The 26,377-nt window shown below is 40.9% G+C and overlaps 1 protein-coding gene across 1 annotated transcript in view; it reads right to left on the bottom strand.

Annotated features, from left to right (window-relative positions):
- LOC119776060 (inhibitory synaptic factor 2A-like) overlaps positions 1-26,377 on the bottom strand; it is a 62,817-nt gene that overhangs the window by 14,422 nt on the left and 22,018 nt on the right. Inside the window, exon 3 of the mRNA XM_038274276.1 lies at positions 15,241-15,312. Within this exon, the coding sequence (XP_038130204.1) occupies positions 15,241-15,312 (72 nt within the window). The remainder of the gene's footprint in view (positions 1-15,240; positions 15,313-26,377) is intronic.

The raw sequence follows: 26,377 nt of genomic DNA, 5'->3' as shown, positions 1-26,377 counted from the left end.
AATTCTGCTGCAGTCTTCAGCTGATGGAGTTCTTATAGGTCCACTAAGGAAGACTCTAAAATGCTTTAGTTTCGATGTGGTAAGCAGATGAATCAAGTCTCTCTTTAATAATTAGTCTTAGCAATATCACTGACTCTTTCAATGTGAATGACAAGGTTTCCCTGCTTTAGCACAGCTGATTCTGATGATTAATGTTAGCGAAAGTCTCTCAATCAGCTATAATTGAAAATGTGCTGTGCTGAGGCAGGGAAACATCTAAAGCCTGCAAGACCAACTTTTGACATGCCTGAATAATCCCACTCGTAGTTACTATTAATGCCGGTTCAGTGGCCAGTTTTGGGAGAGAGCTGAAGGCCCTCGTATGTTTGTCTGTTGTCTGGAAACAGGTGGTTTCTCTTCAGGGTCGACATCAAGTAGTGCAGCAAACCTGTTTTTTAGTGGAATCCAAATATATTTTCAGTAATCTGAGTCAGCTGTTCCTTATCCTCTGTTTTTTGAACAAACTGATTTTTCACCTATTGTTACTTCGAGTAGAAGACATGTTTCTCTGAAGTCTCAACAAGGTTTTAACATCTTAATGTGGTATTACCTTGTTAGGCATCTTCTCAGATCTGGGTCAAATCATTTGCTTTTTGGTTTTTCTCAGAGAGTTTTTGCAATGAGGGCTACTAGTCTGGTTATTGTCATTAAAACCAGCACCTTGTTTCATGGCTGCGTTGGTTGCGTAGTTTTCATTCCCACCTGTTGCTATCAGAAGCTACTAGTAGGATTATCTCAGTGTTCTAAAACTGTTGGGATCTGGAGATCTGTACACCTTTCTCCAGCAGAGGGCGCCCTGGGTCTCCTGGAGCTGAAGCTGACTACCACACCTGCGGCTGATTTGCTCATCAGGGAGATCAGCATATAAGCAGCGGCAGAACTACTCTTCGGCATCAGAGTGTTAAGCCAGTTACGGTTAGCAAGCCTGAGCCAACCAGCCTGCCAGACTCTCTGACTCCCTGAAAGCCTGACTTGAACCTAATCAGTTTTTTGTCCTCTCTGCCTCCTTGGAAGAACCTGACTGAAACCTGGAGCTCTGGAAGAGCAGCTCGACTGAAAACCTGCCTGCCTGCTCTCAGTAACAAACCTGAAGATCAAAACTGTCTGAACCTGCCAACCATCCTTCAAGAAGGAGACTTGGAGGAGCTCTGAACACTAACAAGCCTGAAGCTAAGTCCTGTCGCTGCCAAACCCTCTGCCGCCGATCAGTCTCTAGACCCTTCTGGTTCCCTCCCTCTGCCGCTCAGTCTGAACCTCTGAACAGGTACAGATCTGCACATTCTCTCAGATACAAGATCATTAGCTGCCTGGCTAACCTAACTGTCCCTCTCTGCAGAGAGCATTGTGTGACCAGTCCCGGACCTGATTCCAGTATCTGTCAACCAGAGATGGCAAAAGTACTCACTTTCCGTACTTGAGTAAAAGTACTGATACTTGTGTTAAAAAATACTCTGGTAAAAGTGGAAGTACTGATTAAACTTCTTTACTCAAGTAAAAGTAACAAAGTACAGGCTTGTAAATTTACTTAAAGTATAAAAGTAAAAGTAGAAACCACTTTTTTCATGCCGTTGCCTACATTTTAAATGGATGTCTGCCAATAGGACTAGATCTCTGTTGTGTTCATTTTCAGTCATCCCGTCGTCCATACTACTATGCTAACGCCACCGCCACCAAGCTGCAATGATTTGCCGCGAATGAATACCGCCGAATCTGTCGGTTCATCTTGTAGTGGTGCGTCAAATGCAACATAGATTCCCATCCAATTACATTGAATTTGGTATTGATGACGTGAAAAATAATAACGGTAACTCCATTGAAATGATTCAAAACTAAAGTAACGAGCCAATTTTTTAAAATGTAAGGAGTAGAAAGTACAGATATTTGTGTAAAAATGTAAGGAGTAGAAGTAAAAAGTCGCCATAAAAATAAGTAGTAAAGTAAAGTAAAAATATCAGAAAAATCTACTTGAGTACAGTAACGAAGTATTTGTACTTCGTTACTTCCCATCTCTGCTGTCAACTAACCTTGTGCTTATATTCAATAAACTGTTAAACTTTTACTCTGACTCCTTGGTGTTCTGCATGTGGGTTAGAAACCTGAACCCCAACATGACAGAAACACTGGCAGAGTCAACACTAGCAAGGTTGTATCATTTCCATAACCAGAGTTTACCTCCACATTCACTTCCAGTCAATTCATCTTCATTTCAAGGACTGTTATTTTTCTTGATAAACCTGTCAAAGTCCTCTAAGGCAAAGCATGCCATCTTGTGATGAAAAGTGATTTACAACTTTCTGTAGCTTTGCCTAAGAGATAAGAAGGTAAAAGTAAGAGAAAAAACAAGCAAATTGGTATTCAAGGGAGAAAATCATTTGAGCACGCAAAATTGGAAGTGCAAACTGCTACTAAATATATGTTCTAGTTTTCCTCGGGATTGTCTCTCCTCCTCCCTTGGTGGGGGGGCGGATTTACTGGGTTGGCCCCTCCTGGGTGCCTTTGCTTTTGGGTTCCCTTTGGGCACCTGGGGCTTTGGCCTCGGTTCTCTGGAGGGGCGCATCTTTGACTCTTCACAACCACTGTTGAGCATTTTTCCTTTAGATAAACTTTACATGCACAAGTACACTCTCACAAACAACTGAAGGTGCTTGGCTCCAGGTACTTAGAGATTCACTTCCATACAGTACTGTAGGTCATATTCTTATCTTCAGCTACCACAGTATACATGCAAGATTAAATAATACTACTTATACTTCAGCAATAGTATGAAGGTGTTACTTTTTTGTATCTCTTATACTATATCCGTTGGTTGTGTTGTTCTTTTTACATCTCTTTGCAGGGGATGAAGCAGACTGAAGATGTTTTATTGTTATCTCCCTTTTATCAGCCTTTTTTATCTCCTCTTTCTTTTATCTTTTCTACTTTGTTCCTGTTTTTCCTTTCCTGTTCTACTGACATTGCAGTGTCCATATAAACTGTAAAACTCCCTGCATAAATTATAATAAAGCTATTTATATACACTATATTGCCAAAAGTATTTGCTCACCTGCCTTGACTCACATATGAGCTTAAGTGACATCCCGTTCCTAATCCATAGGGTTCAATATGACGTCGGTCCACCCTTTGCAGCTAGAACAGCTTCAACTCTTCTGGGAAGGCTGTCCACAAGGTTTAGGAGTGTGTTTATGGGAATTTTTGACCATTCTTCCAGAAGCGCATTTGTGAGGTCGCACACTGATGTTGGACGAGAAGGCCTGGCTCTCAGTCTCCGCTCTAATTCATCCCAAAGGTGTTCTATCGGGTTGAGGTCAGGACTCTGTGCAGGCCAGTCAAGTTCATCCACACCAGACTCTGTCATCCATGTCTTTATGGACCTTGCTTTGTGCACTGGTGCACAGTCATGTTGGAAGAGGAAGGGGCCAGCTCCAAACTGTTCCCACAAAGTTGGGAGCATGGAATTGTCCAAAATGTCTTGGTATGCTGAAGCATTCAGAGTTCCTTTCACTGGAACTAAGGGGCCAAGCCCAGCTCCTGAAAAACAACCCCACACCATAATCCCCCCTCCACCAAACTTTACACTTGGCACAATGCAGTCAGACAAGTACCGTTCTCCTGGCAACCGCCAAACCCAGACCCGTCCATCCGATTGCCAGATGGAGAAGCGCGATTCGTCACTCCAGAGAACGCGTCTCCACTGCTCTAGAGTCCAGTGGCGGCGTGCTTTACACCACCGCATCCGACGCTTTGCATTGCACTTGGTGATGTATGGCTTGGATGCAGCTGCTCGACCATGGAAACCCATTCCATGAAGCTCTCTGCGCACTGTTCTTGAGCTAATCTGAAGGCCACATGAAGTTTGGAGGTCTGTAGTGATTGACTCTGCAGAAAGTTGGCGACCTCTTCGCACTATGCGCGTCAGCATCCGCTGACCCCGCTCCGTCAGTTTACGTGGCCTACAACTTCGTGGCTGAGTTGCTGTCGTTCCCAAACACTTCCATTTTCTTATAATACAGCTGACAGTTGACTGTGGAATATTTAGGAGCGAGGAAATTTCACGACTGGATTTGTTGCACAGGTGGCATCCTATCACAGTTCCACGCTGGAATTCACTGAGCTCCTGAGAGCGACCCATTCTTTCACAAATGTTTGTAAAAACAGTCTGCATGCCTAGGTGCTTGAATTTATACACCTGTGGCCATGGAAGTGATTGGAACACCTGATTCCAATAATTTGGATGGGTGAGCAAATACTTTTGGCAATATAGTGTACATGATTTAAGTGTAACACTATGGTGATAGCCCTACTGCTCCACTTGGAAAGCAAAATCTGTTGGGCTCTTTTTGGCATCAAGACAATTATTATTATTGCCACATTGCCAGACAGGACACTGTAAAAAAAAAAAAAAAAAAAAAAAAGTGACTAAGAATTTTCACTAGAACATACAGTAGTAGCAAAAAGACCTACTGGATGTGACTCTTATCAGACAAAAACAGGAATTTAGTCTATATTTCAAACAAGAAAACTGGAAACATGCTTCTTTGCCAGCGAGCACTAATTTTATCTTGGACATTCACATGGTAGTTCACCAAGTTCCAAAAAATATGAAAGTCTATCTCCATCTTGCCTTGTACCACTGCTGAAGGCTGGTAATGGTAGTGTAATAGTGTTGGGCATAATTTCTTGGTCCATTCTAGGCAGCCTAATTAGGATGCCCTATCTAGGCTTACTACAAGTTAGGTAATGTACCATGTCCTAAATAATTTCATACCATTTTCAACATAATGTAGTGCATATTGGTGAGGATATGAACAGCAGGTAGCTCAGTATAAGCAATAACATAATAAAGAGGCATGTGCATCATGTATACAAGGAGTGTGTTCAAACATTCACCTTTTTTCTTTTTTTTCTTTAGCCTTGATGATCATAGTTTTGCCATAGTCTCAGTGCATCAAAAGACCTCACTGGCTTCCTCTTGGCTCCATATATCCTCCACCTGTCACCTCTATCTGCCCCTACCTTCAAAACACCCATTCCTCCCAAAGCTAGAAATGTCCAAAGCCCCAGTGACTCTTCATGGCTTACTCCTTGCTGTAACCAGTAAGACCTCTTTACCTTCACCCTCTTATATTGGGTCTTTATTTTTTTCAATTTCACCTCAGAATATATCTGCACCCAGAGCCTCAAGGTACCTCAGAACAGAACCTCTGCATAATCTCCCTTAAAATAAATAGCCCTGTTGTAATTTTTCTTTGCTTCTTGTGAGTTTCTGCTAGACCGTTTACTGCCAACATTACAGCCAGAGGTCTGCTGTCGTCTTGAAGTCAGTAACAGCACAGACACAATCAGATGGCATGAAGAAATACCATGACAATGTTCTCTGGCATAACAATCGATCCTTATACGATTTACTGTTCGAGATGGAGCCTGCTATGAGGAGTGCTGTCTCGGTTTCATCTCCTATTTTCTAGTTCACTGAAGTGATTGTGATTCAGTGCAGGGTCTTGGTTCAGCTGAAAGAAGTAGAGGTTTTTTAGAAATAAAAAAATTGTGTTACTACTTTGGCGGTGTTGATTTCAACTCATGGGTTAAGTAAACAACTGGATAGGTAATCACTTTATGCTAAAAGATGAACCGCTTACAATCATGTCTAATATAGGAGAGTCCATAGGTTAAAAACTTTAATTAGTTTAAAAATTACAATGTCCTAACAAACCGATAAGCAGTTACAAATGTGATGCTTTATATTGGTCATACAAGAGGCAAGTGAATGATTCTAGCGATGTGACAGCATAAGTAAATGGAGAATTAGATTTATATGTAACCTGCTCTTAATATTTGATATATTGTACTTTAGCGTCAGACTCCTATACTCTCTGGGGAGAGGAGAGTGCTGCTTTAAAATCTAGTGTCAGTACCTGTTGAATATTGTTCTTTCATATTAACTTATTCTCATTTTTCATAGCCTTGAGTCTGTTTCAAATTTTCATTGACTACAGTCCAGCAACTCTGTTTAGTACTGGCATTGAGGTGTGACTGTTACTCACTGCTCCTAGTCCCTCCTATACCTTTAAGGGCTGTTGGCAGAAAACAGGATTTAGTCTTTAACATTTGCTGCCAACTGTACATTAAAGCTCCTGCACAGCAATAAAACATAAAATAGTCTTTAGTCATGCTCCTTTGTTAAATCATCTTCCCTCATCTTTGCAATTCATATCGAGAAGATCTTTAATAGGATGCAGCTCAGATCAAGATCCCCAGTTTGATCCGTAGTTAAATAGCTACAAAGGGCTTTATACTTTTATGGTGCGTTTAGACCAAACACAGTGTCTGCGTTGATTTCCGTGACCCTCAAGGGAAGTTAACCACTCTGCATTTTAGACGAAAGGGGTTACAACCTGGACCGCATCATCAAATAGGAGAAGCTTCTGCTGCATAAAGCTGTCACTCCACTGATGTGAAAGAAAACAACAAATCAAATGGACTGAATGGTTAGTGCTTCATTATTGCTTTTGTGATCTTGCCTGATAGCTTCACCTTAATTGTTATTTCACTCATCTGCCTAACTCTGCCTGGTCTCTAATTATCACTGATCTCAACGACTTGCATCTGTTCCTTTATATTGGGCTCAGTTCCAGTTTATCAGGGTCAGAACATTGTTTGTACCCTGTCTGTCGGTTTCGTAGTTCATGTTATTTCCAACGTTTATAAACCCTCTTCCAGTGAGGAGATTATTCTGGAGCCAATGTCTTCAGGCAAGTTAATTCCCTAACCAGTGGTGAGAGCATTTCAGCGTTTCCCGAGTGATTCTGAGTTCCTGATTCCGTTCCCTCTCACCCACTGGCCCTGTCTGTCCCAATCTGATCTGTTATCCTGAACCACCCTTGGACTCCTACTGGAATCTGCGTCTGTGTCTGTGCATTTTTGTCTGAGCTGGTTGCTCGTCTCACGGGACTCTGAACCTGCCTTCACGCTCTGTTGGATTCCTGAAACCCGGAACTGTGCGTTCCTGTGTGGATCTGAACCCCTGACCAGACTGCAGACTCCTGGATTCCAGGACTACTCCTGTCTGAGCTGAATCCCTGTCCTGGATCGGAGTCCTGCCTGCTCACTTGGGCTGCATCGGGGACGCTCTGGAATGCTCAGAGCTGCATCTTGTTGGCAGTGCATCGGCTTATCCTGCCTAAAGCCCTATTTATACTACCCTTGAAAAACCGATCCATGCCGAGACCGGTCCGAACTCGGATCAGTTAACCAGGCCGAGCTCGGTTCTGACGATCGTTTACACATCACGCTATCTCGGTTCCTCGACTCCTCGCCTTCTGGTGACGATCTGCAGTATTACTGCCAGTATTAAAGGAGGAAATCAAACAGTTGGTGGCGGTAATGCCCCAAAAGTTGTTTGCCAACCGCCATAAAACACAAGAAGAAGAAGACGAAGAAGGAGGGAATCAAGCAAATCAAAATGGCAGCGCCTGTCACATTCAGAAAATTATGCTTGATTATTATTGCTGTACTTCCGTGTTATTATTTAAAATGCCATTATTTAAAATGTTGTGTGGAGAAGATTTTGATTGTTGTTTATAGTTGAAGAAGAAGTTCTTCTTCTGTTTCTGGAGGGGCATCGCTGCCAACTACTGGAATGGAGTGTGAATCGCGATGTGCAGCCAGACGGAGATGACGTTTTCTGCTCATGCGCTCTTGTTATCAGAGAACCGAGCCAGGGAAAAACCGAGGCGAGCCCACCTCTGGAACTGGTCTGCAGTTATCTCGGTTCGGTTGTGTCTAGCTCAGTTCAGTTCAGTTTGCTTTCCATTTACACACGATAAGTTATCTCAGTTACTGAGCTCAGACCGGTCTCGGCACGGTTTTTCAAGGGTAGTGTAAATGGGGTATATGATTGAGAGGATGGACTGAACTGTTAAAACCAGAGTGTCAGGATAGGACGGTGCCCCGCCCCCTCCTGCAGTCGCTGCAGGTCCGCCGATCCACATCAGCTCTGCGCTTCTGTTCTGTCAATGTTTTTATTTTAATACCTGTTCTGAACTTTCCTACTGACTGTCTCACCTTGAATACTGGGTCCACCTGTCCCATTTTATGAGTGCAGGATTGTGCATTTAAAAATGCCTTTTTAATATAAATTAAAAAAAGATTATGTTTGCTGCTGTTTCAGATATGTTAAAGATTTTTCTAGGTCACCCAAAGGTCAACGATCCCACCATTAAGCTCCGAATTCAACCAAAATTATCCAGCCTACTTTTTTTTAGTGCTACTTGATATGTGCAGATAAAACTGACATTTGGGCTGTGCTGGTTTTTAAAATAGAATATTTTTTTATAATATCTTATGACGTCGCCATCCCAGCAGACGATAGAGCTGTGCTTGTTTCCTGATATAAAGTTATTGCATAACATCAAGTGTCATTCCTGTGCTGGTACTGAATATGACAATGGGCATGTTTACCTTATTTAGTGGCTGGAATGATTCTTTATTTCTCCTACCTTTTTCCTGCGGCTCTGCAACCTCCTGCTCTGTCCCTGCTTTGCTGTGTCTTTTCTCTGCCCTCTCTTCATATCACCCGGGTTCAAACCATGGATCTGGTCAGCTGGTCTCTCAATGCAATTGATAAAATTTTATCGACTTGAAGACAGGGAAAGGGGGACCCTTCCTGTCCTGCCGGGACATAATTTGCTGGATACGACATGGACTCCTGGAAGGCTTGGAGGATGGTGTGTTTTACAACGTTATCAGTCGAGGATGTGGAGGATGCATGGATTTTCTGATTTATGATTTATACTCAGGATTTCTCCTGTTTGATTAAAATTGTTCTCTATGTACAATTTTTTAATCGTCTTGGAGAGACGACGCGGTTTTGGAAAATGCCAAAAGCTCTGAAAAAAAGGTCCACTTTGGTCTATCCGGAGCTGCATCTGGTTGACGATTTGCTTCTGCCCGCTTCGTCACCCTTCCCTGCATGGTTTGCAAAGAAATTCTATGTAAATCTACCACACTCACCACAGACACAGCGTCCAGTCTGGATTCATAATTACAAATACTGTTTTTATCCTTTTAAGGAATTTTGTGTATAAAAATCTACATGGTGGACCGACATACAAGTACACTTCCTTTTTCAGGGCAGATATAAAAGTAGAAAAATAGAAAACAGTAGCAGAGTAATTGTGAGCGATCTGTCAAAGCTGCAATAATCAATAAACATAAATTCAAAGACAAACAAATATTTCTGGTAACCCAAACAGGCTTAAAATGAAGGCAACCTCTTTAGTACGGAAAAAAACAGGATATAGCTAGGGTGACCAAACGTCCGTATTTCCCAGGACATGTTCGTATTTCACGTCCTGTCCTGGGCGTCCCGGTTTTTTTTTTAGAAAGTGAGGAAATGTCCTGTTTTTTAAAATTACCTTCATTGGACCATTAAATTTACAGACGCTAGGGCACTGCGCACGACTCTGCGTGTGACGTCACCCCTGAGCCACCCGCACCAGTGCGGGCAGCCCTGTTCTTAATCAGAATATAGATAGCGTGGCTGTCAGTACGCCAACAACATGCAAAGGCACAAATGTATGTTTACCAACGATTTACAAAAGAGTTTCCCCGCTTTCAGACCGGATCGAGACAAATGGGAGGCCTTGTGCACAGTGTGCAAAGCAGGCACATATGTCTCGGTGTCCAATGGAGGTGCAAGGGATCTGAAAAGCCACCTGGACACCGAAAGTAAAGATAGTCTATTGATATGTTTGTTCGTTTTTGGTACATTTTGAGTTATTTTTGCTACAAAAGAGGTATTTTTTGTTAATTAGCTCATTTGTTTATTTGTTCCAATAACCTACAGAACAGACATTATTTCGTTCATTGCTGAGGCTGAGTATCATCATATTGGGAGTTGAGAGTTATTGTTAACTTTTATTGTTAAGTGAGGGATGTTTAGATGAGATCTTCCATTGTGCTATTCATTCATTACAGGAATTGTTAAGCATTTTTAATAAATACATTTTGAATAAAATTATCATTTGTTATTGGAGTTATTGCTGTTGATTTTTACTGAAAAGCATTTTTAATAAATCAACTGTTAATATCATGTTATTGTAGGATTACCTAGGCCTATGCATGGGAACAGAGATCCCCCGCCACCGCCCACCCCCCCGCTCCAAGGTGTCCTGGTTTTTCAAAATGAAAATATGGTCACCCTAATATAGCCTCTATTAGAAAGTGAAGAGATGGCTGGAAATTTAGATTTTTTTTTTTTTTTTTTCGGATCCCTGGGGCCTGGGACTGGATCCGCTTCGGGGTGGGGCTGGGTGTTGTTCGGGGATTTTCGGGGTCGGTGCCGGTGCCTTCGCTATGATGCCAGTTCCTGGGCGGTGTTTCTTTCCTATGCCGGTTCTGTGGTATCGGTTCGGGGGGGGGGGGGGAGCTGCACGGCATGGTGGGGTGCGGGTCTTGGGTCCTGTTTTGGGCTCCGGTTTTTCCGCTCGCACTTCTCCTCTTGCCTATTTATTTTAATTGTAATTATTAATTAATTAATTTATTTACCTATTTATTTATGTTTTTTTTTTTCTCTTCCTCGGTGGGGGGGAGCGGTTGCGGGCGGGTCGGTGTCTGGTGTCCGCTGTCGCATTGTGGGGGCTCCTTTTTTTTATTTTTATTTTTACTTTTTTTTTTTTTTTTGGGGGGGGGTTTGGCATGTCTGTTTCCGCGGGGGGCTGGCGGGCCTGCTGGGTGGGGGTCCTGCTGGCGGCGCGCCGCTGGAGTGTGGGAGTCCGGGCGGCTCCGGCGGGGGTGGTGTTGGGGGGCCGGTCTGGGCTGGCTGGCTGCGCTGGCTGGGTATTCGGGTGGGTTTTCCCTCCTGGAGGCATGGCGGGGCTGCTCTGTTCCCGCTGATCGCGGCGGGTGGGGCTGCGGGGCGGGTGGGGGCCTGGAGTGGCTATGGCCGGCGTGTGGTGGGGGGCCGGGGCGGCGGAGCTGCTCTGGCCGCGTGTCAGGGCCTGGTGCGGGCGGCGGGGGGGGGCGGCGGACGTGGCTGGGCTGCTTTGGCTTCGTCCGGTGGGGGGGCGGCGCGGTTCGCTCCGCTCTGGCTTTGTGCTGCCCCTCGGGCTGCTGGGGGGGGTGGTTGCGCCGGCTGCGGTCTGCTCTTCTTGCGGTTTTGCGCCGGGCGGCTTTTCTGCTCTCGGGCTGATTCTGTGCGCGGTGTGTTTCGTTGCGCGCTGTTGGCATCGGTCTTGGTGGGGTGGGGCTGCGCTTTTGGCCGGGGGGGCGTTTTGGGGGGGTCCCGCGGCGCTCGCGGCCGGTTCGCGGCGGATGCGCATGGGCCCCGGCCGGGGGCGGGGCCGCCTGAGTGTTTTCCTGGGTGGTGCGGTCGCGGTGGGTGTTGCGGCCGGTCGCCGGGGCTTGGTGCCGGGGGGCGGGGCGTGTTTCGGTGCTCTGTGGGGCTGGGGCGTTTCGGTCGGCGCCGTGGGGGGGCTGGTGTTCGGTGCCCGGCCCTACTTTGGGGTGGCCGGCTGCCGGCGGGGCCCGCGGACTCGTGCCCGCGGCGCCGGCATGGCGGTGGCTGGGGGGCTTCTTCGTGGCTGTCTCTCCTCCTGCCTTGGTGGGGTCTGATTTCCGGGGCTGGCCCCGCCTTGGTGCCTTCGCTTCTGGGGTCCCCTGGGGCTTTGGGTCTCCCGGCGCTGGACTCAGTGCTCTGGGGGGTGTGCCTCTCCGGCTCTCCACAACCACTATTGAGCATTTTTTCTATGGTTAAAACTTTACATGCACAAGTTCACCCTCACAAACAACTACAGGTGCTAGGCTTCAGGTACTTAGAGATTCACTTCCAAACAGAAACCCCACATTCATATCTTCAGGTAACACAGAGTACATGTCAGACTTAATAATATTACTTTAGCGATAGTTTCAAGGTGTTTGCTTTATTGTATATCTCGTACCATGTCTTTTGGTTGTGCTGTTCTTTTTTTTTTTTTTTTTTTTCCATCTCATTACAGGTGTTGAAGCAGACTGAAAATGTTTTGTCATTGTCTCCTTCCTATCTCCTCTTTCTTTCATCTTTTGTCCTGTTTTTTTCTTTTTCCTTCTTCTTCTTCTGTTTTTCTGCTCTACTTACATTGCAGTGTCCATATGAACTGTAAAACTCCCTGCACAATTATAATAAAGCAATTTATATACATGAAACAAGTGGAGCGGTATGGCAATTGCGATACCGCTACACTTGTGAAAGTAAAATCTGTTGGGCTCCTTTTGGCATCAAGACAATTATTCCTATTGCCACCTTGCCAGACAGGACACTGTAAAAAAAAAAAAAAAAAAAGATTTTTATTTTTTTTTTAACTTCTTTTAAATGTCATCTGTAAATTGTGGGCTTGTGGGACACATTCAGCTCAAGACATGATGAAATACTTCTTCATAGAAGCCATTTTCAAAGGACAAAACATGGCATAACCATTTAGAGCTAGATATAGTAAATATGCAAAGACACGTTTAGGGGTGAAAAAGAAACAATATGGCGCAATGTAAGAATGAGCCCCCCCAAATCTTTAAAGCAGTGCTGTTTGTTTTTTAAACCAACTATTATCCTAATTTGCGATAGTTGAAATGATTGTTCAAGTCAAAATAGAGCACTTGGCCCATATTGATGGGCTTCTCGAAAACTGGTCTATGTAAAGAACTTTGGGACGGTCAGATAATTTGCTTAATGGGTCACACAATCCAGAGGGCCACTTGATGGCAGTTTGAGCTCCTCTTGAACAGCAGAACCAAGTTATATTTGTTGTGAGGCAACAAAATATATAAAATATATACAACTGAGACAAAGTTTTCATCTCTAAGGTAGGAATTAATCTAGAGGATTAATGTGGCCTTGTCTTTACAAGCAACTACTTGACTTCTCAACCTGCTGGTCAAAAGTTGTCTGCTTCAAGATAAAAAAAAAACAGAGAGGGAGACTTTCCTTAAATTGGGCAAGAAAATGATTCATCTGTCAGCCTATTTTATAGGAGCTTTGATCGACTTGTGAATTGAAACAGCCTTCATTGCAGCACTATGATATAATTGGTCTACAAACACAAATTACAAAGGATGCAGCACCTGAATTGGGAAATTCCAAGAATAAGGCGACTGACTGAGAGCTGCTTAAGCTGGAGAGCTGATTACTGACCAAAAAGCAGGTGGTTGATTAGAAACAGTCTGCAGCTGTGAGGGAAGGGCAGGTAACTGAAATAGAGTTACAAAAATTGATAAAAATGGCTGATATAAAACATTGGGAATGTTGTGAGTTTTTGCCAAGTATTTCAAAAAGTTAAAACAAGCAACCTATACAATCAAAGGTCTGAAACACTGGATTATTTTGTACCACTGACTTTTGATGAACTGCACATTTACCACAGAATAAATAAATTTTTTTGAAGTAGTGCCTGTTTGAGACTCTGTGATTTGTCATTCCCTACAATCCTTAAAGGAATAGTACACCCAAAACATGATTAGCCTTCATTTTCTACTCACCCCCATTCTGAACAAAACTCTGGAGTACTGTTTTGATATCTCAAATGCATCTGGAGATCTGGGAGGCTTCTTGCTGTCTGCTGACATTCAAATAATGGAGGTCTATGGCGCCCGAGACAGAAAGGTCCACAAAAGTCCACAAAAACTTGTCAATATTCCTCCATACTGCTCGTCCAATGTAATCCAAGTGTCCTGAGTGGGTAGCATCCAGAATTTACTCGAAACGAAGTCATTTAGAACGTTTTAGAGCCTAAACAGTAGTGTATAGGATTTCCTAATAGCGCCCCCATGCGCGCTCACGATTCTACGGAAGCCGGCAGACCAAACCAGCGCATTCAGCTCGGCAAAGAACTCATGCTCTTCCTCAACACTGAAGTCCTCAGACATTCTTCTTTCGTTGTTTCTTTCTTTGCACAGGTAAACAGTACATTTCTTCTTCTACGCTTGCATTATCGGCAGACCAGACGCTGAATGCGCACCTTCTTCCGGTTTGGTCTGCCGGCTTCCGTAGAATCGTGAGCGCGCATGGGGGCGCTATTAGGAAATCCTATACACTACTGTTTATGCTCTAAAAACATTCTAAATGACTTCGTTTCGAGTAAATTCTGGATGCTACCCACTCAGGACACTTGGATTACATTGGACGAGCAGTATGGAGGAATATTGACACGTTTTTGTGGACTTTTATGGACCTTTCTGTCTCGGGCGCCATGGACCTCCATTATTTGAATGTCAGCAGACAGCAAGAAGCCTCCCAGATCTCCAGATGCATTTGAGATATCAAAAAAGTACTCCAGAGTGTTGTTCAGCATGGAGGTGAGTAGAAAATGAAGGCTAATCATGTTTTGGGTGTACTATTCCTTTAATGAAATGCAGCTTTTGCTTTGAAGTTGAAGTTCGCTTCAGACTTCTTTCAAAATAGTTTTATGTTAAAGGTGCAAGTGCTATTATGTAGAAGTGAAAATTTCAAAACACCTCTTAATTTTCCAACTTTTATTAAAGATTTTATTTTAGCTTACAACACTTAATTATTCGCTCTTAAGTTTTGGGGGCAAAACTAAAACATTCTTTAAAAAATATACAAAAACATAATTAAATTGCAAATCATATAGACTTATTAAAGCCTAGCTTTATATGTTTGAATAGATGTGTAGGAACTGATGACTTTGTTTGTTCCTCATATACAATGTGTCTGTTTCAAAGAACTTCCTACTTTATAAAAATAACTTCCCACTTCTGCTTAAGATTGTTTATTGGTGACAATGGGCCCATACATTGCCAAATAACTAATAATGTAGTCATAATTTATCTAATAATACAGCAAATCCAGTGGAAAGGGGCTTAATCAAATTTTGCCAAATGTACTATATTTTATACTTTGCATATTTAAAACATAAATATGCCATTTTGTGTTTGTTTATACAAATCACGAATAACACGTACTGAAACTTGTGGTTGGAGAATTTCAAAACTTAAAACAATTCAGCATGAATAATGTTAAAGCCATTGTACAAAGTATGAGCAGTAGCATTTTGTACAATGACACAAAATTGTTTTTAGAGTGCTATGATACAAGTAAATCCATTATTCAAAGAGGCAGGCTACCAGAATGAGAATGGAATGACCTTAGTGCAGCACACAGAAAAGATTTAGATTTAATGCAGCATTAATGTGTGGCTGTGCTAAAGGCCGAACCTGTAAATGATGCAGGCGCTGTTTCGACATGTATCACAGTTGGCTGTGTCTTGCCCCGTTCTGTATGAGAGCCTGTGAAAACAGAAAGAAAAACATTTTTAAGATTTAGGAGTTTCATTCTTTTTGCTACTTTTTTTTTTTTTTATAGTTTGATAAGTTAATTTTATTTTGGGTTATTGTTATATTGTTAATCAAATTTTAGAACCAAATTTGAAAAAAAAAAACTCTCTTTCTGCCCTCTGTGTGTGCCTCTTTCATCTGTTAAGCCGTGGGAATTTGAATTTCCCTGAAGGGGTAAGGGATAAATAACGTCAAGCTTATGTCTGAGTCTAAATCTAAAAGAAATCATCATAATCTGTGGCATTAACACACTTCTCTTTTTAGTAATGATGTAGCTGTGCTAAAAGTCATGCACAAATCAGCTGCTCAGGTGTGCTCCCCTGTAAAAACAATAGCATATATATATATATATATATATATATATATATATATATATATATACAGTATGACTGTAATTGCTTTTGCAAAATCTAGGTCATACTTTCAGTGCCAATCCTCTTCACATTTTCTGCTATTTGCCACATTTCAGGCTTCAAATGTAAAGATACATAATTATATTTTTTATGAAGAATCAACAACAAGTGGGACACAAATGAAGTAGAACGACATTTATTGGATATTTTAAAATTTTTTCAACAAATAAAAACAGAAAAAATGTGCAAAATTACTTAGCTCCCTTGCGTTAATACTTTGTAGCACCGCCTTTTGCTGTGATTACAGCTGCATGTCGCTTTGGGTATGTCTCTATCAGTTTTGCTCATTGCGAGACTGACATTTTTGCTCATTCTTCCTTTGTGAGGTTGTGAGGTTGGTGTTTTAAGGGTGATAAGCTGTGCTGCTTTTATGCCAAACAGCAGGACAGTGCTATAAACAGCAGTTTTCAGTTCTTTCCACAGATTCTGAATTGGATTCAGGTCTGGATTTTACCTTGGCAATTCTACAACCTGGAAATATTTATTTGTGAACCATTCCATTAGATTTTGTTTTATGTTTTGGATCATTGCCTTTTCGGAAGATAAATCTCTGTCCCAGTCTCAGGTCTTTTGCAGACTCCAACAGGTTTTGTTCCAGAACAGTCCTGTATGTTACCATCCATCTTCACATCGATTTTAACCACCTTCCCTGTCCCTACTAAAGAACAGCAGGCCCAAACCATTACGCTGCCACCACCATCTATGACAGTGGGGATGGTGTGTTCAGGTTGATGAGCTGTGCTGCATTTGTTTGTCGTGTCTGCCAGGTGGCTTATGTAAAACTTTAAACAATACATTTTATGGATATCTTTAAGAAATGGCTTTTATCCATAAAGACCAGATTTGTGCAGAATACGAATGATTGTTTTCCTATGAACAGAGTCTCCCACCTGAGCTCTAGATCTCTGCATTTCATCCAGAATGATCGTGGGCCTCTTGGCTGCATCTCTGATCAGTCTCCTCCTTGTTTTAGCTGAAAAGTTAGAGGTACGACTGGGTTTTCGTAGATTCCCAGTGGTCTGATACTCCTTCTATTCCAATATTATCACTTGCAAAGTGCTCCTTGGGATGTTTAAAGCTTGGGAAATACTTTTGTATCCAAATCCGGCTTTAAGCTTCTCCACAACAGCATCTCAGATCTGCCTGGTGTGTGAGACTTGCTTACACACAGGTGGATTTGATTTATTATCATCAGTCATTTAGTTCAACAATGGATCATCCAGAGATCCTTACTAAACTTCTTGAGAGTTTGTTGCACTAAAAGTTAAGTATGGAGCTAGATCAGTCTCAATTTTCACAAATACACATATGTGATTCATACATGAACAGGACAAGATTCACACATGCACAGCACTACTCACGCAAGCACACAAGATCCACGCATGCACAGCACTACTCACGCAAGCACACAAGATCCACACACGCACTTTGGTGAAAATGCTATGAGGTGAGATCCCAGCAATGCCTTACCCAGTGATGTCACTTGGCCTGATTTTGAAGTGTTTATAAGGGATCCTTGAACTGCTCATTGTTTAACCCATCACCCAAAGCCTGTTTGCCTTGAGAGACCCTACCAGGAGCATTTAAGCCTTCGACAACAAAGCCTTTAGGATAATCTAAACCTATTCCTCATATTAAGGGTGGAAGTTCAAGGAGGGGGTATTGATACCCTTGGATATATTTACCTAAACTGGTGAGTTAAGCATGTCCCTTTATGCAGCTATCACTGGTGACATGGGAATTATTCAGAAATGCTCATGTTTAGTCCATACATGTAAAAGTGGGCTCTCATAGTAGCCATTCACCTTGATGGATGACATGTAGAGGTCGACCCCACCTGCTCACAATGGCATGGGGATGGCCTCATCTGAGTATGAAACAGATCTGCTTTTACACAGATCTAAAATGCTAATGTGAGCTGAGGGGTTCATCCCCCCTGCCCTGTTGTCAAATGAATTGTTTTCCAACAGCTGTGAGCAAGGACAGGAACTCAGTGCAAAGACGACGACTACTCCAAAGATGTACAACCTCAAATTTGCCTTTTAATTCTTCTCATTTAAACATCTTCTCCCCATTACTTTACAGCAACATTATAATCATTCCATGTATTTTACATAGCCTTTCTCTATTTACAGTAGAATATTCAATCTTGTTACAGTAAAATGAAACAAATAGTATTATCACAACAATTATTAGCTTTTTAAGCTGTTCTTGGCTAACTTTTGGAGGGGGATGTACAGCTGAGGTGTTTGTTCTCATCAGCTGTCCTGGGACACAGTTTGCCCTCAACATTTAAGCTTCACTGTCCACATCCCCTGCCTACATACCTGCTGCTCTGCCTGAGCACTGCATAATGCCAGAACAAAGGTCAACGTCTCAGCAACGTCTCATGTTTAATTTATATTGCAATGCAGTGTGTACCATTTTTAAAATGCTGAAGAATGAGATGAATTGCACAAGTTTCCCATTTATCAACTACATAATAATAGCATTTTGTTAAGCCATGCCTTTTTTTCACAGCCTTTATTATATGTTAAATATTGTGACAGCTTTAAAACATAAAGCTGCCCGTCTTTTAAATTACATAGGAGTTTCAAATAAACCGATGAGTAAAATTGGCATAATTTTCTTGAAGTTTATGAAGAAAATCCTTAAAGAAGTGAAACATAGCTAAATTATTTGTACTTCCTTTCCTTTGTTTGTCATGCAAAGTCTCCACCAGAACTTCATTAAATGTAAGGAGATGTGAAAGAGGATGAGTACAAGCATATCCTATGAGTAACGTTTTCTGACATTCATAAACATTGTAAAAAAAAAAAAAAAAAAAAAAAAAGGAGTTAAAATACCCTGGCCACATGTGATAAACTGTGAGTAATTTCCAGGAGAAATAAAACAGAAAGTGCTGCTTGTACTATAGGATGCTGTAGGTTTGCAAGTAATTTCACAAGAGGAATTAATATCAGATCTGTTTATCCAAACTAAACTTAAATAACAGACTGATGATAAATGGTAGTTTAAGTTTTCTCCTCATGCCAATCAGCAAACTCTGGTGATGCCTTAAATAAAGTGGCTAGCCAAAGTATTAATAGCAACTTCAATAGTTCCCATTTTGAAATTTTCCTAACTCAAAGCCAGTTTACTTTATTTTACATGATAGGTGTGCTCAATATGTAGTATCATTTTGTGGTGGGAGGACATAAGGCATGGGTATCAACATTTTTTATGCAAATATTCCCCATAGTTATTTAATAACTAAATACGGATGCAGCTTTTCTATAAAGGAGGCAGTGGTTGAGGAAAGAACATTAGTGAACAAACACCATCATGAAGACCTAATAAAACAGCAGACAGGTAAAAGATAAAATTGTAAAGACCTTTAAAGTGGCCCTGTGTGATTTGTGTCTCAGGTATTAGCTGAGTGTGAGATATATTGCACAATTTCCTGGTCAAAATACATCACTTGAAGAGCATCGATGCACCTTGTGGGCTGCTCCTCTCAAAAACTGGTCTTTGTAACTTGAGAGTCACATGACTTATCACTGAATAAGTCATGTGACCTAGAGCACCACACAGAGGCAGTCTAAGCTTCCCCTAAACATTAGCTCTAACCAAGCTTTTTAGTTAGACGAAAAACAGACATAATACGTGATCAGACATATTTTTTTCCTTTGATGTAGGATTTAATATAGAGGGTTGAATGTGGCTATGTCTATACAGGTAAGTTCATAAAAAATGCAGATAATTCTATTAGTTATATATAGCACCAATTCACAAAAAAAAGTCATCTCAAGAAACTTTACAGATACAATTCAACCAGATAATGCAGCCAGATTGGTTCAAAGTTTTCTATCTCAGGAAAACCAATTGATTGCATCGACTCATTGACTTGAAAGCATTCCTTTACACCAATCATGCTTGTAGTGACAGTGGAGAGGAAAACTCCCTTTTAGCACAAAGAAAACTTCAGCAGTACCAGGCTTATTGTGAGCGGCCATCAAAAGAAGATATACAGAAAGGAGCAGAGATATCAAAGGTAACTGTCCACCAGCTCCGTAATCTGGTCAAATATAACTAAAGAAATGCGTATTTCTACATGTATATAAATGGTTAAACTCTATTAAAATTGTCTACACGAAAGGTCATTCTTTTGAGAATGTAAATTTCTTTTTTTCACAAGTAAAAGTGGAATTGCTCTATCAGATCATTACTTTATTACTCGAAACTTTTTTATTTAAGCTGTAGCAAAAAGTTGAAATATAATACCTACATTAACCTACAATGTCAAAACTTTCCGGCGAGCATTACAGTTGATATTTGGTCACTCCTAGTTTTACTCACATACCTCATGGATGGTTTACATTGACTTTCAGTAACTACAACTAATACAGGCAGTGGGAAATCCCTGAGCCCCAGGCCAGGTTTGATGACTCTGTATTGGGATTCGCAATGCCACTACTGCTAGATTAGCTCAACTACTCTGACAGCCTGACTGGTCTTTAAGTGCCAATCTAAAAACATATTTAAAAGCACATAATCTTGATCAATTTACTACACAGATTTACTTTAAAAGGTGTGCTTTCTAGTTTTTACTTTAACTTTTTAATTGGCCAGTTTTTGGAGTTCCTGTCCTCCAGGGAGGGGGACTCTCTTCAGGAAGGATTACTAAAGGATTTTTTTTTGTGTTTCAGGTTTACCTTGCTCCTGCCACAGCTGGGATGTATTACAGCTTTTTTTTTTGCTAATCAGTTAATTAGGATACTTTTCACCCCTTTATCACAGCGAAAGCTTGTAAGGATTCTCTGCCATATTTGTTCTATCACTTTTTCATTTGTGGTCAAGCAGGGAGCTCAGTCTTTGTACTTTTAAGTTTACCCTAAGCCAGATAAATTTTACTTTCATAATTAGGCTATTTATTTTGGCCTTGGAGGCCTTGAAGCTTAAAGCTTACTGCATTCAAATATTTTATATATGTATCCTACCTTTTCAACATTGTAAAACAAATTGTAATTTTGATACTAATAACACCTGCTTAAGGGGTTATTTCATTGTTTTTATGTGACACGCAGTGCCATATCTAAACTTTGTTAAAGGGGTTGTAACACCAGTAAGGACTGACTAACTGATCAACATTGCTACTGAAGTTACCTAGAGATCAAACTCCACAATCCTCTAAAGTAGATATTCAACATTGAGATAAAGGGGGACTATTTTTGTTACACTGGCTGCAAAGCTGAAGTTTGGAGTTGTACTTTCTCTCTGTAAAACATCTCAAAAGAACTTTTTGTGTAAAGATAATTAACAGATAATAACCGACTGATCAACATCATGATTGCGGTTAACCGGTGTTCCCACTCAACATCCCGGCTGAGTAAGCAGCACACACTGGCCTAGGGACACACTTCCTCGCAGGGGCGTTGCTAGGCACAAAGCTTTACTGGGGCACTGGCCCCCTAGTGCATATGCCCCTCCTTCCATACATAAATACAGACAAGCACACTGCCCATCCCTGATACATTCCTACCAAAATTACCAGTTGAGATATTGAGTGTAAGAGCATATTTGTTTTAACAAACATGAACATTTTCAACATTGCAGCTATAAAAAATAAGACATCAACAACTTTGACAAATAAAAAGTTTCCTTATACATATTCTGAAGTAATCATTAATTCCTAGGTTACAGAGTTTTAGTTCGGGGGAAACTTTAACTCATCCTGAGCTAAGTTTTCCTTTTATTTTTTGAGCATTAAAGTGTACCTCCTATTTATCATTTTTGCAAAGTGGTCAATCACTTGTGACTCAGCTTAGAAAGTTCTTCCTTTTCAACTGATAAAATAGCAAGATGATGGAGCCTGTCTTGTCCCATTGTGCACCTCAGCCAAGTGTGGATCCTTCTCAACACACTGAATGACCTTTCACAACTCCAGCTGTAGACTGGGATTGTGAGGGAGATCTGGATGACCTGCGTTAGTGTTGGAAATATGATGTTATCAAGCAAGTTGAAAACACACTGCGTATCCTTGATGACAAGGCTTTCTTTTTTAACCAGGAAAAGCTCAAACCATTTTGAATTAAATGAACGTTTTTTTACTCCAAATTTGTGCTGGGGATGGTGGGACAACTTCACTTGTTTTTGACCATCATGCTTTCCCTCTAAGTCACTAATGTCCCCTTCTTGTTTGTGGACGCTGGTTGTTGCTCCCTCATCACCTTCATGGTCCTGTCTCTCCTGTCTCTCACCTGTCTCTTCCCTGTCAGTCTCACCTCCTCCTCCCTTTCCTACTCCAGCACCTGCATTCTCATTCTCTACAGCAAACATTAAAAAAAACGTAAATTTATAATTATGTAAATATCTATCATATTGCTTATAACGTCCCTAATGTAACTGGTTAGCTTAAATCACTAATTCATCACAGGACCTTACCTCCCTCTCTCATCTTGTTTTACTGCTTCCCTGTCTCTGCTTCGTGTGAGGAATTTCCTGATATCCATCTACAAACCAATACAGTAATTTTCAGTCAGTAGCCTATGAATCATGTGGTTTCACTGGGAAAATAATAAAAATAATAATATTGGTAAGAAACGTTACCAGAACTAAAAATGCGTTGTGGCCGCACAGTGTCCCATCCAACTCAGTTGAGAGCAGCGTGTTAGTTTACCTGCAGTTCATGCAGTGACATGCGCGGACGTGGGGGCGCTATTACATCCTCAATTTGGAGTTACCAACACACTTGCTGCGCATTTGAGTAGAAATATACGTCTCCTTCCGTTGGAATGATCTAAATTGATGAATTAAAAAAATTTAATACTGTTGCAAATATTCATGAGATTTATAGTGGGGCACAGCTCATTTATACTGGGGCACGTGCCCCAGTAAATGGGGTCTGGCGACGCCGATGCTTCCTCGCACATATTTTGACACAAAATTAAAAGCAGGCTGCTTCTTGACAAACCAACCACTCAGATATATTTTTGAGCTATACTTGCTTAAAAACATATGAAAGGCATAAGGTATGAAAACGGTTATTGGGGCCATTGGTGGAATAAGGTACTACAGCTGTACACAACACACCCGTCAAATGCCCAGAAAGTACAGAGTCTATAGAGGTAAGGATGTATGGAATCGCTACTGAGGTTTCAAAAGCCCAGGCTTTTAAGTGGCAATGGCTAAGGGGCTTTAGATGGGGACCTATCAATGAGTGATAAGACCCCCAGCTGCTCTAGGACACCCAGAAGAAACAGCTGATGAAGATTCTCAGTCATCCAGGTCATAGTCATTGCGTAAAATGTAAAAAAAAATCCACTGGACTTGGTTTTTAAGATTTGAAGACGTTTCGCCACCTCTTCAGGAAACTTTCTCAATTCAAATGTCTGGATCCGCAGTGAGTTTGAGTCTTACCCCGAAATCCCACATACTCCGTCAGTGCTCCGCTGCGCTCCAGACCGCCTGCTCAAAGTAAAGCCTACAGCCGCCGCTGTGGCTCCCGTCCGCTCCGCTCTGAGTTTCTTGGAGATCTTAGAGGGCATGCGCGAGATGAACCAGGGTTTCCGCGGATCATTAAAAATAATTACAATTCATTCTTTTTTTTTTTAAATCAAGGTCTTAATTGGCACTTAAATTATTTAAATATGTTTATCAAAGTATTTATAATTCTTTAATAAAAAATGCTTATAAAAACAATTTCGTAAGATATATTATATCGCTATTAATTTGCGTGGAACTGATCATAAAGCCGTATGTTCGGAAAGGAAGCTGGAGGCGGAGAAAAAGCTAGAGGATATATATATACCTATATATGTGTGTGTGTGTGTGTTTACATACATACAGGAGTCATGGAACTGTGCTTACAGCTCCTTCATATTTCATGTACACTAATAACTTGTGTACATGGTTCTTGTTGATGGCATTAAAATAATTTCTAATAGCATTAAAATAGCATTAAATTAGAGTCACTCATTCCTGTATAAACCCTGTGAACCCTTCATTTAATATGACATATTAAAAAAAATCCCACCATCATCCAGCATATGTTCAGTTTCTGCGCAAATATATATATATATATATATATATATATATATATATATATATATATATATATATATATATATATATATATATTGTGGATTTTTGTAACGGGGATAAGGATAATTCAAAACAGCTTTTTTTTTAATGAACTTGTTCTCTACTTCCAAACTCAGCATCTCTTCATCCATTCCTGCAATAAGAAGTTTCTTTTGAATGGATTTGATTAAACTAAGTCCCTCGGTATAAAATAAATATTTTGACGGAGATGAGAAATCTGCTTCCTGGTTGGTGAATAACCAATAGTTTGGATCCAATCATTTAAATAAACGGTGTTAGTTTTTTTTTTTTTATATATAAGAATTGTGCTATAATTTCTAGTCACCGATCTGTTGCTGCTATATTTTAATTTGATGAACCGGAATTTGTCGATGTTCTTTTTCCTGTTTGGTGCGATTGCAATTGCGGATCTTGACCTGGCCGGACCGGAGCGGAGCAAAAAATATCTTGGCTCTGTAATTTGTCCGTGACGGACGGAGAAGACGTACGTGGACGGAGACGTGCAGAGGAGTAGCAGTGGATGTGGAACAGCTCTCATTGATTTACATGAAAGACAAGCGCTCCGCACGACGTATGTCAGGGGGCGGAGCAGAGCGGAGCGCTGACGGAGTATGTGGAATCTGGGGGTTATATAGACAAGGCCTTGTATTGCTTGGAAACATTGGATATGTTTCCAAACATTGGATATGTTTCCAAGCAATACAAGGCCTTGTCCATATAAGACTCAAACTCAATGCGGATCCAGACATTTGAATTGAGAAAGCTTCATGGAAAGGATGCGAAACATCTTCAAATCTTGGAAACCAAGTCAAGTGGATTTTTTGAACTTTTACGGAACCCAGAAGAAACTGTTCTTCCTGAAGGTGCTTAGAAAAGATATTGCACAGACTGCTGGTGTCCTTTTGTCGTAGCTCTATTGAGAGCATATTAAACTTTTGCATCTGTTTGTGGCCACACAGTGGCTCAGAGGAAGGTGCTTCAGAGGATAATTAATGTAGCCCGAATGATTGGTGGCTCTTTTCTTCCTGCACTGTAGAACTTCACAGCTCCTGCTGTCAACGAGAATTCTCAACAAGTCTCTATAAAAAAGGACCGACATCACCCAGATCATACTCTGTCTAAACTTTGAACATCAAATCTACGCTACAGGCAAGGTGAAGCATTTGTAATGATAGTTTGTATCCAACAGCAATGCCTTAACCCAGTTACTCCAAAAAGTAAAGGGAAATGCAAAAATAGGAATTGTGCAATCCATAGTAGGAACCTAGCATCACAATGCACTAGCAAAAGGTCTAACAATGATTCCATTTATGCACATATTGTAATGGCAGTGTATGTGCCATCCTTTTTCATAAGTTTATGTTCCCTTCACGAATATACCTCCCCAGACCAACACTGACCCACCACCAAACCCATCATTCTAGATATGGTGAGCAGCATGACTTTCACCAGAGCTTCTCCAGGTCCTTCCTGTCAGTCACTTTTCATAATTTCACTAAGTTAAATGTTGGACATTGTTTCAATTTATGGGAAACCAGGACAGAATCGAATAATGCGGCACAGTCTCGCATGGATATGCATGTGGTTTTTGTGTTATATTACTGACACATTAGGCATCAAAGATATTAAATCAGAAATTCTGTAACATTTTGCCAGCAATAGCATACCTTCTCTACAGACAAATTTTTCAAGCATCCATGTTTGAAAAGTATCTAAGATCTTGTAGTACTAAAGCACTCCTAATGCAATAATTGACGATGTATCCCTTCAATCTGTGTTGTTTTTTTTTTGTTTTTTTTCCCCAAGTTGGTCACATTTTAGCAAAATCCGTTAAGCTTACCAAATACTTTTGTTTTATAAATTCAGTACTCAATTCTTTCTACACACTCTGTGTTCATTGAAATCTAACTAAGTTGATTATTCCTAAAATAGGTAATTTTTTTTCCCTGAATTGAGGAGTTAAGTGAAACAGTTTGCAAATGTAAATAACACAATTTACATTTAGAATATGAAAAAAAAATAACGACTGCTGTTTTTTTGTATCAAGTGCATAATATCTAAGTACAGTATCTTAGTAGTAGTCTTCCTACTACAAAACCTCTCCTCAAGCCTGAATCCAACAGAGACTGTAGTCTCTTGACAATTACTATCCTCCTTGTGACATGGCACACAAGTCAGAAACACATTTTTGGTATTATACGATAAATTACAGATTGCTCTTCCTGATCCAAATACTAACTAACTCCCTGAGTAATCACGAGATGTTGTCTTCTTATAATTGGCCAAAACAATTATGAATGTTGTCACAATAAAGCAATTACCGCCCATATCCAGTCCCAACAATTAACCACTTATTAAATTTGTGTTAGACTTTTTTCCTGTTATAATTATAGAACAAAATTGGTACAAATTGAAAAAAACACATTTTAAACAAGATTGGATGTCAATTACTTAACTCCTTTAGGAACTAAAGACAATCTTTAAATTCTATCTAAGTACTGTTTGATGACACTACTGTGGAA

This window comes from Cyprinodon tularosa, unplaced genomic scaffold (assembly GCF_016077235.1).
Source record: "Cyprinodon tularosa strain WSP-4 unplaced genomic scaffold, ASM1607723v1 ctg902, whole genome shotgun sequence".
NCBI lineage: Eukaryota > Metazoa > Chordata > Actinopteri > Cyprinodontiformes > Cyprinodontidae > Cyprinodon > Cyprinodon tularosa.
This window is presented reverse-complemented; position numbering and strand designations above follow the sequence as displayed.